Below are 13,317 nucleotides of genomic sequence, written 5' to 3'. Positions count from 1 at the left end.
CTTCATCAAGTCCATAAAACATTAATATTATACAAAATTCTAAATGTTATGGGTAAAACAATGTACAAGCAAACACATTGTTCACCTTCTCACATTTTACTATGGACTCATTATTTGATATTTTTTATTTTGATCCTTAATTTTTTTTTGTGCAATTGCATTATTTTTTCCCAAATTAAAGGATAACTTAATCAAATTTGTTGACTAAAAACAAAATTAAAAGATAGAGAACCAAAGTAGAAAAGCCATCACATATAAGGGATGGTTTCAAATTTCTAACAAAAATTTTACTTCGTCTTCAAACATTAAATATTACACCTATTAAGTCCTCAATATTTTTGCAACTCTATTTTGGTATAAAAAACATTTTGTTATTTTTTAGTTTATGATTTGAGAAAAGAGAGCGATGATCATTAGATTATGGCAATAGAGAGAGAAAATCAGCATTGACTTTAATTCTGACCACTAAAATAGTCAATCTTAGTGTTAACTAGTTCTATTTGGTGAGAAGAGTTTCACTTAAGTGGGTTTTTTTTTTTTTTACTTTGAAATTGCCTAAAAATCATATCTAAGCTTGAGAAAGTTTTTGGTTTTCAAGTTGATTTTGGATTTTTGTGTGTTTTTTCTTTGTGATTTTTCAAGGTCATTTATGACCTTATCAAGGTGTTTAAACGCTTTTCTAGGTGTTTTGAGTAAAAAATAGGTTTTTTAAATTAAAAAAACCCTATATTTTTTGCTGTAATAATGGTTGAAATACGGGGAAAATTAAACAAAACATCATGTGATTTTTTTTTTAAATGAGATTAGGGCATGCACCCCAATTTCATTTTAACATAAATAAGGCCCATGATAGGGCCCTTTCTAAATGGATTAGGCCTAGCAGCGCCCTACCTATTTTATTTTTATTTTTAAATCATGCTTCTTTTTATTTGTGTTTTTTAAGATAATTTTTTAATTTATATTTAAATTAATATAATTTCTCTCTAATTTTTTAATTTTTGTATTTAGCCTTTTTTTAATAGTGGTTGGTTTTTTTAATTATTTTTTATGTATTTAATTTTTGAAGAGATTATTCTAATTTATCTATAATGTTTTAAGTTTTATATAATTAAAATTTATTTAAAAAGAAAGATTTGTTTTTTTTAATATGATTTATAATAAGTAAATCCTTGTGATATTTTTTTTTCTTTGATTTTATTCAATCAATTGTATGTGTATTTATTTCAACTATCATTTAATTAAATAAAAAAAATATTTTAATAAATAAAGTTATTAAATACAATCGAGTATATAATCCATATTATGAGATTAAATATCTTGATTTATATCTATTTCTTCATCTTTTTAGATATGTATTTAATTATCGTTAATGATTTTATTTATTTAGTTATTGAAACATATAATAATTATTGATTTATTTAATTAGATATATAAATATTTATTTTTAATCTATACTTAATATTTTTCATATAAAAAACAAAAGTGGAACACAATCTGTTTTTTAACTTTATTATCTTTGTAAAATCAGACAACTCATGCAAGGAGCTTCAAATATATGATTTTGAATAAAATAGTGTTTGTTTTTAAATGAAATTTTATTTTAAAAAAAATGAAAAAAATATTTTTAAATTAGTGTTTTTAGTTTTTTATATTATTTTAGAATGTTTACCTTAAAAATAAATAGAAAAAAAATATTTTAATATATTTTTAAATAAATCAACGACGGTTAGAAACGTTATCTAAATGGCATCAACTATTGTCACAAAGAGTCTATTGGGTCATCGTTTGATTCGCTCCTCTGTCTCTATATTTCCCACATAACCCCACAAATCTTTACTTCTCTCTTCACTGTAAGTGACCATCTGTTGTTTATGCATCTGAGTTTTGCTTAATTCTTTTATTGTTTATCTGGGTGTCTGCTCCTCCTCCTCCTCCTCTCCTCCTCCTTTCCTTTTTTCAGCTTTTGACTTGAAGGTCTTGTGTTTGAATTGTTGATGGACTCTAGCTAATGGGGCCTCAATTTAATGATGAGAAGTAGGCTTTTTGAACCGTATGTCAGCAGTTTTATATTTCGTTTGGACAAAGTTTGTGACTTTATTGTGATAATTAGTTTGAATTACTTGTGTTGATTTTTATTGGTGAATCAAGTTGAGAAAACTTCAATCTATGTTCTTGAATAGATGAATTGATTATAAGTTTAAAGTATGCTAAAGTTCAAGCACTGGCATCAACTATAGTTGTATAATTCTTTTAGTTTTCTAAACACCGTATTTTTTCGACAATTTGTCTGCTTTGTGAAGGTTTAAATGAATTGATGAACTCTGCTGTTCTGAAAAGAATTGAACTTCGTTATTGTCATGGGATTCTTTGCCAGTTAGGTGTTTTCTGTTATGTAATTGTTTGTGCACTTAGTAAAAGTATTTAGCTTGATATATTTTGTTTCTTGTATTTGCTTTGTTGCTCATTACTCCGAACATGTTGTCTCAGCTTTGACTTGTGTTTCTTTTGTTTCACTTTACTTTCAGGGGAGATTATTTCATCCAAGAGCTGACCCCTTTCATACATCATACCAGACATCTCAGTGGATTTCTCGTGTTATGGCTTCATCAGTAGTTGGGACAAGACCTAATTTCTCGACACAATCCTTATCTATGAATGAACCTGTTGTTTCTGTTGACTGGCTCCATGCGAACCTTAGGGAGCCTAACCTGAAGGTACCTGCTATTTCCTTTCTATAGAATGGCTTCTGATCAAACTTTCAAGAAGCAGGTCATGTATTTCCATTTCAACAGAAGAATTATTTTCTCATTTCAATTGCTCTTGCTTATGTAAGAGCCTTCATTCAGTCAACAACATGTGCGGACTTGTATTTATGCCTTTGGTGATATTATTTGTTTTGTGGAAGGAGTGCCAAAAAATAGTCCGTTGTCTTCTCTTTTTGAGATCTTATGGTTAGAACTCCACAGTTTTGCAAAATCAGTAAACAGTTGTTGCTGCTATTTTCCGAAGAAGAATAAAAGCACTGTATGAGCTTACTTCATTGTTCTTAAGTTTTTGTAGATAGGAATTACTCCTTGAATGCCTGGATCAATAAATTTACGTTCTTGTCAAAAGAAAACGCACCTTTCATCTGGTTATGCGATATTGCAAATTGATACACTTATCAGTCTATGGTTTCATTATGGAATGTTTTTATGGTTGTCCAATTCATATGAAACTGGTTTAATTTGATATTTTACATCCTAAACAAGGCCCTCATCATTCTGTCATACACTGCTATCCGCAGGTGTTGGATGCATCCTGGTACATGCCTGATGAGCAGAGGAATCCAATTCAAGAATATCAGGTGTGATGAGTATGATTTAGTTTTAAATTTGTTTTGATTTGACTTTTTCATTGACAATCTTGGATAGCTAATTTTAGATTAAAATTTCTTAACAATATTTTTGATGTTGCACTGAAAATGCACTTGTAATCTTCTTTCAGCCTTCATCATAGAAATATTGTTTCTAAATTATTCTCCTTAATTTGTGATTCACCATGGTCTTCTAAAATTTTCTGCTCACACAGGTTGCTCACATTCCTGGTGCCCTTTTTTTCAATGTAGATGGAATAGTAGATCTAACTACAAATGTAAGATTCTTTCCCTGTATTATTTGTTACAGATATTTATAGTTTTGAAACTAAAATTGCTAGTGCCTTTTTTTCTTTTCTTCTTTTACCCATTTTCTTTTGGAATCATCTTTACGAATGCATTGTATTATGTCCATATACAAGAACTACTCACTTTATAGACCATCATACTGGAAGTAACTGGAATCAACCACTTTACAACTGAAGGATTCTATGATATCCCATGGTTTATTATTTTAATTGTCTATTTTATCCCTTTTCTTATAATGTAAGGACAATGACTTGTATCAGTTGCCACACATGTTGCCATCAGAAGAAGCTTTTGCAGCTGCAGCTTCTGCTCTCGGTATTGAGAATAAAGATGGAATAGTTGTTTATGATGGGAAGGGGATCTTTAGTGCTGCTCGTGTTTGGTGGTAAGTTGTGGGACTGATAATATGCTCTTTAGTGGAATCTATGCTTATGGTTATTTGTTTGTTCTTACATACTTTGTTAAAATGAGAAGGATGTTTCTAGTCTTTGGGCATAGTAAAGTCTGGGTGTTAGATGGAGGTCTTCCAAGATGGCGTGCTTCAGGGTATGATGTTGAATCTAGTGCTTCTAGTGATGCTATTTTGAAAGCTAGTGCTGCTAGTGAGGCAATAGAGAAAGTATATCAGGGCCAGACAGTAAGTTCATTCCTCATTTATATCCATGTGTTCATATGAATTATCTTTGTAATAAATAATATTGTGCTAAAAACCTTCAGTGAACAAGGTATATTCAAATTGCTGCATAGCTTTGACATCCCTTTATTTTGGCTTTTCTTAGCCAGAAAACTGGGATTATTGAGATATTCTGTAACGAACAAACATGAATAGAGATAAATGTGTCAGCATTCGTGACTGTATATGCTTGCTATGCCCTTTGTAGTCAACTTGTAATTTAGAATTGATAGTATATATGCTATCTTCTAATTTTCAATCATGTTACAACCAGTTCCAAATCATGTTGTTTATATGGCAGGTAGGACCAATCACATTTCAAGCAAAGTTTCAGCCATGTCTTGTCTGGACACTTGAGCAGGTTGGTTGCTCTTTTCAGCTGTTGCATTCCAGCAGTGTTGTCAAAGGTGATACGTGCTAAGAGGCACCGATTCTGTAAAATGCCTGAGGTGCTAGGCGCTCACTTGAATGAACCAAGACGATATGCTATAGATTAAAAAAAAACTATGTGTAATATTATATTATATTATGTTATGTTATGTTATGTTATATAAATCTAAAATATATATCTTTCCAATTAAGATTAGATCATTAGAAAATCAAAAGAAAATATGAAATACCATAACAGTCACATAAAGATATATTTTTCACTCTTAAACAAATAAGATAATTTAAAGTAGTAAGTAGCCAAATAAATTAAAAATTAAACTTAAATATCATCATCATTATTCATTAATCTTCAAAAACATCTTCATCAATGCTTTCCTGTTATGCACTTGTGTTGTTGTTGTTGTTGTTCTCTGACTCTGTTCAACGCGAAGTATGGCTGCTGTTTTTCCTCAAGTGTCCTTCCTTGAATGTATGTCTCCCACTTTAATGATTTTTTACTCTTTTTTTTACTCTAATGTTTGCTTTTTACAAAAATACCCAAGTTGTTTCATTTGGTAAATTGAAAAATGGACAAATAGGTCAAAACATAAAACAATTTTTAAAAAAAAATCCAACATAAGAAGAAGTATTTCAATCAGGCGCTTGCTTTAAAGCTTGGCGCCCTCTCACGAGGTGCTTGCCTAGGTAGCGCGTCATTGAAATTCATCGCTTGAGACTAATAAAGGTGCTTTGGCCGTACCTCACCAGGAGTGCCTAGGCTAGCGCCTCAATGCCTCTTGACAATAGTGCATTCCAATGACTAAACTACATTCTTTTAATCCCCTGTGGGTGGCCTTATATGCAATGAGTGTGCATTTTATGTAAATGGTTGGCTATAATCACGTAGCTATGGCATTGATAATTTGACTTAGCATCTACACTTGAGTGCTGAACCAAAGTCTTAGAGTGATTACTATTTGTTTTAGTTTTGTAGGCACATCTGAGAATGCCTTGGATAAAACTTATTTCATGCATGGCTTGTGGACAAAATTGATTTAATGCACTATGAACCATTCTGACCATATACTGGTAACATGATCACCTGAGGCATTGCTCATGAATTTGTTGTGGCTTATATAGGATTTGCTTGGTTTATGCATATTTAGGAATCAAACAATGAATTATGTGCTAATATGTAGTTGCCATTTGTTTGCAGTAATATAGACATGTATTAGCTTGACATCAGGAATATCATAATGGGGTTCCCTTGGATAAGTTTTGACATGCATTCTTCCATTCTTCAAGTAAAAGGTTGACAAATATGTTCATATTTAAGCTGCGTGTCTTGTTTGATTTGACTCTTGATATGCTTTTAGTTTCAGTAATTGTCTACCATGTCAGCCATCCTCAAAACAGGTTATCTGCTTCTCTTATATCACATGTTATATGGTTTAATCTGCACTATATTCTTTCTCTGGGGCGTTTTTTCAGGTTAAACAAAATATTGAAGACAAGACTCATCAACACATAGATGCACGTTCAAAGGGCAGGTAATCATAGGGATGTGCTTTAATTGTATTAATGATGTAATGGGATTGCAATGTCATCTTAGTAGGATAATTATGCTTAGTCTTTGTAGAGTTATATGACTTCCCTTTGTGTGATATTGAATGAATGTATTTGAGGTTAGCTATTTTCTTAGTTAACAGATTGGTGGATAGTATAGAAAGCAAAAAATCATTAGTTTTAATTAATTAACACGAAAGTGTATGATAAGGTTTCGAGCAGGATTCTAAGTGCCATCTTGTTAGTTAGCAGGATATCAATTTTCTTACACAATAAGCTCTGTTATATAATTGTATCTGGTGATTCATATCAGTTTATGTAGTCAAACAGCCATCAAAACCATCATTCTCTTTATAAGTCTCACCTACTCAGATGCCCCCTTCCATTGAATCTGCTAACTTTATTCGAATCATCATCTAACTAAATTTGACCAAGTTTATGTTCTCTACTTCTACCCAAAACATCAAGTTATATTCAACTCTTCTTATCAATGTGATCGAGGACTGTGTATTGAAGACATTAATGCGATCAAGGATATATGCTCTTCTTGCAGGTTTGATGGTACTGCGCCAGAACCTCGAAAGGGAATAAAAAGTGGGCATGTGCCTGGCAGCAAGTGCATTCCATTTCCACAGGTTTAGATTGACTTTCCAGTGCTGATAATCTAATGATTATTTTTGAAGCTCATAGGTGGTTCTCTATTTTTCCCCTTTTCTTCACTAGTGTGTTTGTTTTTCTGCAGATGTTAGATGCTTCGCAGACACTCTTACCAGCAGATGAGCTTAAAAAACGGTTTGATCAAGAAGGTAAGAACCTTGATCTGTTCCAGGTTTATATTTCTCGGTGCATGCCTAAAAGCATCAATTCCACAAACCATAACCATAAATGTTTGCATTGCTTTGCATAACATTTAGATGGAATCCATATCTCAGAATTTGAATTGGGGTATGTTTGGTCTCATGCATGCTTCTTTTTTTTTGTTATATTCCTCTTTTTCTGCGAGAAATGAATGGTTCTTGTAGGTTTTAGGAAAAACATGATCAAAGAAAAGAAAACATAATTGTTTTTGTTATATGATTTTTGCCCATATAATTTGGATGTGATGAAGAAATACAATTTAGTTGTCACCATTTGAGCTTTGCTAGCTGCTCATCATCTTTCATTATTTGCTCACTAGATTATATACTTTTGGTATCTGCTTAAGCTGTAGTGGATCTGACACCTATATTTTTATACAGGCATCTCTCTGGAAAGCCCTGTTGTTGCTTCATGCGGGACTGGTGTAACTGCTTGTGTTCTTGTTCTGGTATTTATTCTTCTCTTCCCAAGTATAACTGATCCATCTTGGCATACTTCATGACGTTCTTTTTCACTACGTTATGTCAGAATAATTCTTCCGAATGAGTTGAGTACCATGAAGCTTAGATGCTATATTCTTAGTTTTTCAGTCCAGGGTAAAATGATTGTCTGAAAAACTGATCTTGTTGAAGAGCTAATGACTCCGGCTTTTATGTTTTTCAGGGTCTCCATCGACTCGGAAAGCCGGATGTTGCGGTCTATGATGGATCTTGGACCGAATGGGCAGACCGAGGGTGCTACTCCTGTTGACACTTGTTCATAAATCATATTAATGTGATGCACACAGGAGCTTGGCAGCATGCATGGCAAGAAGTTTGCCTGGTTGAACACTCGGACAGGGATGAAAAAGGCTGTATCTAAAATAAAGGGTTGGATATCAGATTACATGCTCTCTTTTTTCCCGTCAATTTTTATGTGTTATTTTGCATTTTCAAGGCTCCGAAAACATGGGCAACAGAATGAGTTTTTTTTTGTGTTTTTCAACTTTTTTAAAAATAAATTTTAAAAAATAAAATAAAAATATTATTTTATAAAATTTGTGATTGAGGTCACTTACTTAACGTGAAAATTACAAAGCCTAGAATTCAATGAATATCAAATAATGAAATGAAATAAAAAAATCAATCATAAAAAATATTCAAAAGAAAAAATATCAATTAAAAAAAGTTAAGATAATATTTTTTTCAAAAAAAATGAGAAGATGTATAATTTTAAATTGAAAGGCTAAACTGAAAAGAAAATTTAATTTTATAAAAAAAAAATTAATGAAGAAATCATAAAAAAAATGATGATTAAATTTTTATGACATAAAAATTAAAAATTTTGATTGAAAAATAAAATTGAGAATAATTGAAAGTTTATAAAAGAGATAGAAAAAAATCAAGAAAAAAAAATCAAGATCAAATTTGAAAAAAAATATAGATTTAAGAATGAAATACAAAAAAAATACAAAAAAATTACAAATTAAAAAAACGATGACTAATACTCAAATATGCCCGTCTAGGACTACTCTAAGATTTGTTAAGAAAATTAATTCACATAATTGAACTGAATTACTCTAGCTAATTCATTTGTTAGTAACTTATTCCAACTAAAAAATTCTTAACGATAACATTAGTAAATTCAACAATAGTGTAGATGATTGGTCACGGATCACAATGCATGGTTAAATCAGCTAAACCATTCTCGGAGGATAACAATAACATGATCCATTTCTAATTTGAATTTAACAATTTTATTTTTCTACAAATTTATTAAAATTTAATGGAATAAAAAACATCACCATTTCTCTAGTAGAATATCTTATCTACTAATTTATTCAAATCTACATATATAGAACAACAAACATAGGCATGATCTCTAGAACATGCACAATCCTGTTTGATTTTGCGTTTCAAAAATGTTTTTAAAAAATTTTAAATTTTTTTATTTTTTTTCTTTGCTTGAAATTAAATTTTTTTTTTTTTGTGCTTTTAGATCATTTTTGATATGTTTATATCAAAAATAATTTTAAAAAAAAAAAAATATATTATTTTAATATATTTTTAAATAAAAAACATTTAAAAAAATAATTGTAATTACTCTCTTAAATAGTTAATCATCACCACTTTTAGTGCCCTGAGATTTTTTGCCCTTGTTGTGCATGTACATCGAAAAAGAAGAAGGTAGAAAAGAGGCATACTTGATTTGAATTGCCAAAAAAAAAAAAAAAAAAAAGGACTATATATGTAATGTAAGTAGCAGGTTCCATATTTAGCATGTGGGTAATTAAACGTGGTCAACCACGAAAAGAAAACTATTAAAACCCACGGCAAAAAATGGATTCCTCGATCCCAACAACAACCACATGGTGTGATTTTGGTCTTAAAGGGGGCCATTATTTCTCCGAGGAGATCTTGAAAAATGAAGAATAAAATATACCAGCATGGCTCATGATCGGCCCTGCAGGAGAGCCCGTCGGAGATTTTTCACAAGATCCTTCAATGTCATGGAGAAATCAACGTCCATCTGCAAGAGGGATAAAGGGCCTGGTGAAATTCGGATAAATGATCATCTAATTATAAACTCTGTTTATTATGATAAAAGATTGTCTCAATTCTCGATGTTAGAAATGATTTTATATCACTCAATGATTTCAAAACTTAACAAATTAAGTGTATATATATATTTCCAAAAAACTGTATTAGGATTTGCTATCAGCTTAATTGTTTCTTTCACTGCATTATAGCGCACGGTGTTCTATTGAAAAATAGGATGGTTTAAAACTTAATTAATTTATTGCGGAAATTAATACCGAGAAAGAGTTCGTAACATGTGAAAAAAACTACTCGGAAATTAGATATGAAATGAAGGTGCAAGGGACACACTCACACGAACAAAAAAAAACATGTAAACAACTTGAAAAAGTCAGCTTAAGAGCTAACTACTCTCTCAGATGAGATCAAGAAGGATGTTTTATTATGGTGACTAACAGGAGAAAAGAAATCATACGTGATTCGAATTCTTGACGTACCTGAGCAACAATAGTTACATCAAGGGTGTAGTTTCCGAAGGGCATGGCTACGCTGTTGATCACTTTCAGGTGAAGCTTTTCCATTTCGGTCAGTATTTTCATTAGGCATCCTTTCTGATTCTCACAGAGGATCCTGATGAGGACATCCTCATCTGAAACTGTTATTTCGATTTCAGGAAGTGGGTAGTCGCGGCAGCCACCTGCGGAGTTCTCATCGGTTGAAGATGAAGAATCATCAGCAAAACAAACCAGAGACTTCTTGACAAGAACAACTGATTCCATGGTTTTCTTGGCAGCTTGTTCCTCGAGTGTCTTCACACGTTCTTGAAGATACTTCAGGTACTTAATTGCGTCTCCAAGAACAGATGCCTTGTCCGTCTGTCAATAGCCAATCGAATGTTGGTAAGCAAAACACCATGTCCAGAAAAAAAGTGTCCACATTTCTACAGCATAAGGGAAGTTATGTCGAATAAATTATTTTAACAGTTTCACTAGAAAATCAAAGAGACTTGATATAAATTATTCTTTTGGTTTTTATCATCAGTTGATCAGTTTTTTAATATGGTATCTTTGAATCCTATCCACCCAATTCTCTAAGGATCACACCAACAGTTTAAGCTTTCGGGTAGTGGTCTTTGACAAATTTTATAGTTTCCACATCTACAATCAAGTGGATTATGAGAAGATTAATTAATTACCATAACTAAAAAATATCATAACTTGAACCCATATTGAAGCTTGCAAGAAAAACATTAAGAATCCCATAATTCAGCTCACGAACCAAAGAGAAAGCGAGCACTAACAAGTTATATTTACGCATATATATGATTTACACTGAAGACGTATGAATAAAAACCTGATTCCTTCTACCCGAATAGCAATTTTGTTGGTACCTTCTTTAGCCCCGGAACAACAGCTGAAAGTGCTATGAATCTCTGGCTGAGCTTTTCCCGGCGATTTCGTTCCTCTATTGCATGTGAAGGAGACTTGCTCGTTGCAGCAATCTTTTTGGTACCGGCTTTCCTAAAATATGTTGCACCATCTTCGTAATTTGTACTTCCAAAGAACTGCAGAGAAGCTGCTGGAGAAGAACTGGAATTATCAAAGGATATAATGTGAGACGAGGAAGAAGGAGAAGCCTGTTGAGAAGTTTTTGGCTGTTTTGCTGGCCTCTGATCAATGCTGACTTGAGAGGAAATAGAGGATGCACAGGTATAGTTTTGCGGGGTTTGATGATTGAAAGTTTGGTCATTCATTGAAAAACACTTTGAAGGAAAAGTCTGAAAATTAAACTCATCAATGGAGTAATCAAGAGGGTTCGTATCGTATCGATCATGGCCAAAAGCTGAATATTCCTCCATTCCCTGTGAGAAAAGAAAAGGGCCAGATATCTCTAAAAATTAGCAATCCCGTATTCAATCTCCATAACAAAAATATATTCTTCATTAATTCTATATTGCAAATAGACCAATCACCATTTCATCAGATAACCATGTTGCTGGAGAGGTTTCCATTAAGCAACTTTGGTATTGTTTCCTTAAAGATTGACAGCAAGAACCCTGAAAGGATTAAACAGGCATAAATTTCGTGAGTTGTACAGTCTTTGCTTATAATTAAGAGTTCTGGGAAAACAGAAGAAAAGAAAATAAAAAAGCAAGAACTCTCTGGGTTAGCTAGCGAAGCGATAAAACAAGTAGGAGGAAAGACACTGAACCCATTTCTTTTTTATTTTGAAGAATATATAAACGAATAAGGAAAAAAATCTGAACTGTGAAGTACTCCATGAAAGTAAATTAAGAGGCAAGAATCATGTAACCTAAAAGAAAAAGGTTTCCATTTCTTCCCAAGTACTGATGTTTAGCCAGAGAAAAAATCAGTGATTATAACATATGATATCTCGAAGAAAATTGCAATTGCAAATTTTAGAGAGGAAGAATGAAGACCTGAAGAGGCTTTTCCCTTTCCAAACAGGCCAGATGGAGGAAAAAAAATCAGTCAGTTTTATAACAGGGAGAGGAAAAGGCAGGACTCAGGAGGGAGCTTGCATTACGCGTTTCATATTAAAGTATTGGTACTTGCACGTGCTAAAATGATCGGTAGTACTGTTCATTAGTTGACATCACTTCTATGTAAGCGATCATGGGTTTCACGTTTTGTCTTTTTCTATCACGCTGTCGTTTTATTTGCTTTACTTGTTTCTATGGTGATGATGAGATATTGACTGTCATGATTACAACTGCATAAGTATATTTTCTCACAGTGCGGTAATACTATTTATTAAAATGATTTTTATTTTAAAAATATATTAAAATAATATTTTTAAAATTTTATTTTTAATATTAATTATTTTCTAAAGAATTTTTTTTGTTTTGAAACACATCAAAATAATATTTTTTTAAAACTGAACACGAGATTTTGCAAACGTGAGGACAACAAATTAATGCCGCCCTTCGTATATGTAAACATGTGCATAAAAAGTCTTTGTTTTTTTCTGGGAACATGAAGAAGATTTTTTTGTCTTCCAGCAGAGGTTTCTTAGCAGAAACATGAAATGGTGGAGCCCTAGCATAAGGGGAATCGGGATCCTGGGATGAGCAGACAGCACAGCTTTACTTAATTTCCAATTTGTAGGGAGGAGTCTTCAGAAATGGATGGTCAAATATGGGTCCCCTTTCACGCGGTTCACTCTTTTTTTCTCTTTCTCCCAGAGATGGGTCTTCTAATTAACAAGTATAATATTATTATTTTTAATTATCGTGAATATCCAAACTAATATATATATATTTAAATTAATTTTATAGATTTTAAATTTTATTGGACTTGAATTGGTGATTTTTAAAAATTAAATCTAGAATTTAATCAGTTAATTTATATTTTTTATATTTATTTTTTAAATTTATAAAAAATAGTATTGAGTATGGTTAATCTCTTAGTACAAACAAATCGGAGTGTTTTAAAGAAACAATGTTACCCAAAAAAAAAAAATAGAGAGGATTGGGGAAAGACTGAATATGTTAAGATTTGGTTTTTTACCTTTTTTTTTCTTTATCAAAATCATTAGCTATTTCCTGATGATAATAATAATAAAAGCAATAGGGTGGTTTCAGAAGGTGTATTAGTTAACTTGAAAATTTATTAAAATATTTTTTTAATATTTTTAAAGTATTATTTTTA

General features: G+C 31.7%; 1 protein-coding gene and 1 pseudogene across 2 annotated transcripts; one reads left to right on the top strand and one right to left on the bottom strand.

Moving 5' to 3' along the window:
• Positions 1-1,743: 1,743 nt before the first annotated feature.
• LOC118057067 (thiosulfate/3-mercaptopyruvate sulfurtransferase 1, mitochondrial-like) lies at positions 1,744-8,094 on the top strand (annotated as a pseudogene).
• Positions 8,095-9,250: 1,156 nt separating this feature from the next.
• LOC118057066 (transcription factor bHLH25) lies at positions 9,251-12,159 on the bottom strand. 2 transcript variants are annotated; one of them, XM_035069522.2, is made up of 5 exons: positions 12,087-12,159; positions 11,619-11,702; positions 11,037-11,507; positions 10,144-10,521; positions 9,251-9,638 (listed from the first exon to the last, which is right to left on the bottom strand). In XM_035069522.2, the coding sequence occupies exons 2-5, from the start codon at positions 11,655-11,657 to the stop codon at positions 9,561-9,563; spliced, it is 966 nt and encodes a 321-aa protein (XP_034925413.1). In that variant the 5' UTR covers positions 11,658-11,702; positions 12,087-12,159; the 3' UTR covers positions 9,251-9,560. The 2 variants fall into 2 exon arrangements, with proteins under 2 accessions (XP_034925413.1, XP_034925414.1); XM_035069523.2 differs by lacking the exon at positions 12,087-12,159 and adding an exon at positions 11,960-12,079.
• Between the last annotated feature and the right edge of the window lie 1,158 nt (positions 12,160-13,317).

Source organism: Populus alba, chromosome 5 (assembly GCF_005239225.2).
Source record: "Populus alba chromosome 5, ASM523922v2, whole genome shotgun sequence".
Classification (NCBI taxonomy): Eukaryota; Viridiplantae; Streptophyta; class Magnoliopsida; order Malpighiales; family Salicaceae; genus Populus; species Populus alba.
This window is presented reverse-complemented; position numbering and strand designations above follow the sequence as displayed.

What these genes read in the sequence shown, in the direction of transcription:
- LOC118057066 (XM_035069522.2), bottom strand. Translation starts at nt 11,657, where the DNA reads ATGGAAACCTCTCCAGCAACATGGTTATCTGATGAAATG. An exon ending in CATGGTTATCTGATGAAATG is followed by an intron (nt 11,508 to 11,618) that starts GTGATTGGTCTA and finishes CTTTTCTCACAG; the next exon opens with GGAATGGAGGAATATTCAGC. An exon ending in ATGTAACTATTGTTGCTCAG is followed by an intron (nt 9,639 to 10,143) that starts GTACGTCAAGAA and finishes TCCCTCTTGCAG; the next exon opens with ATGGACGTTGATTTCTCCAT.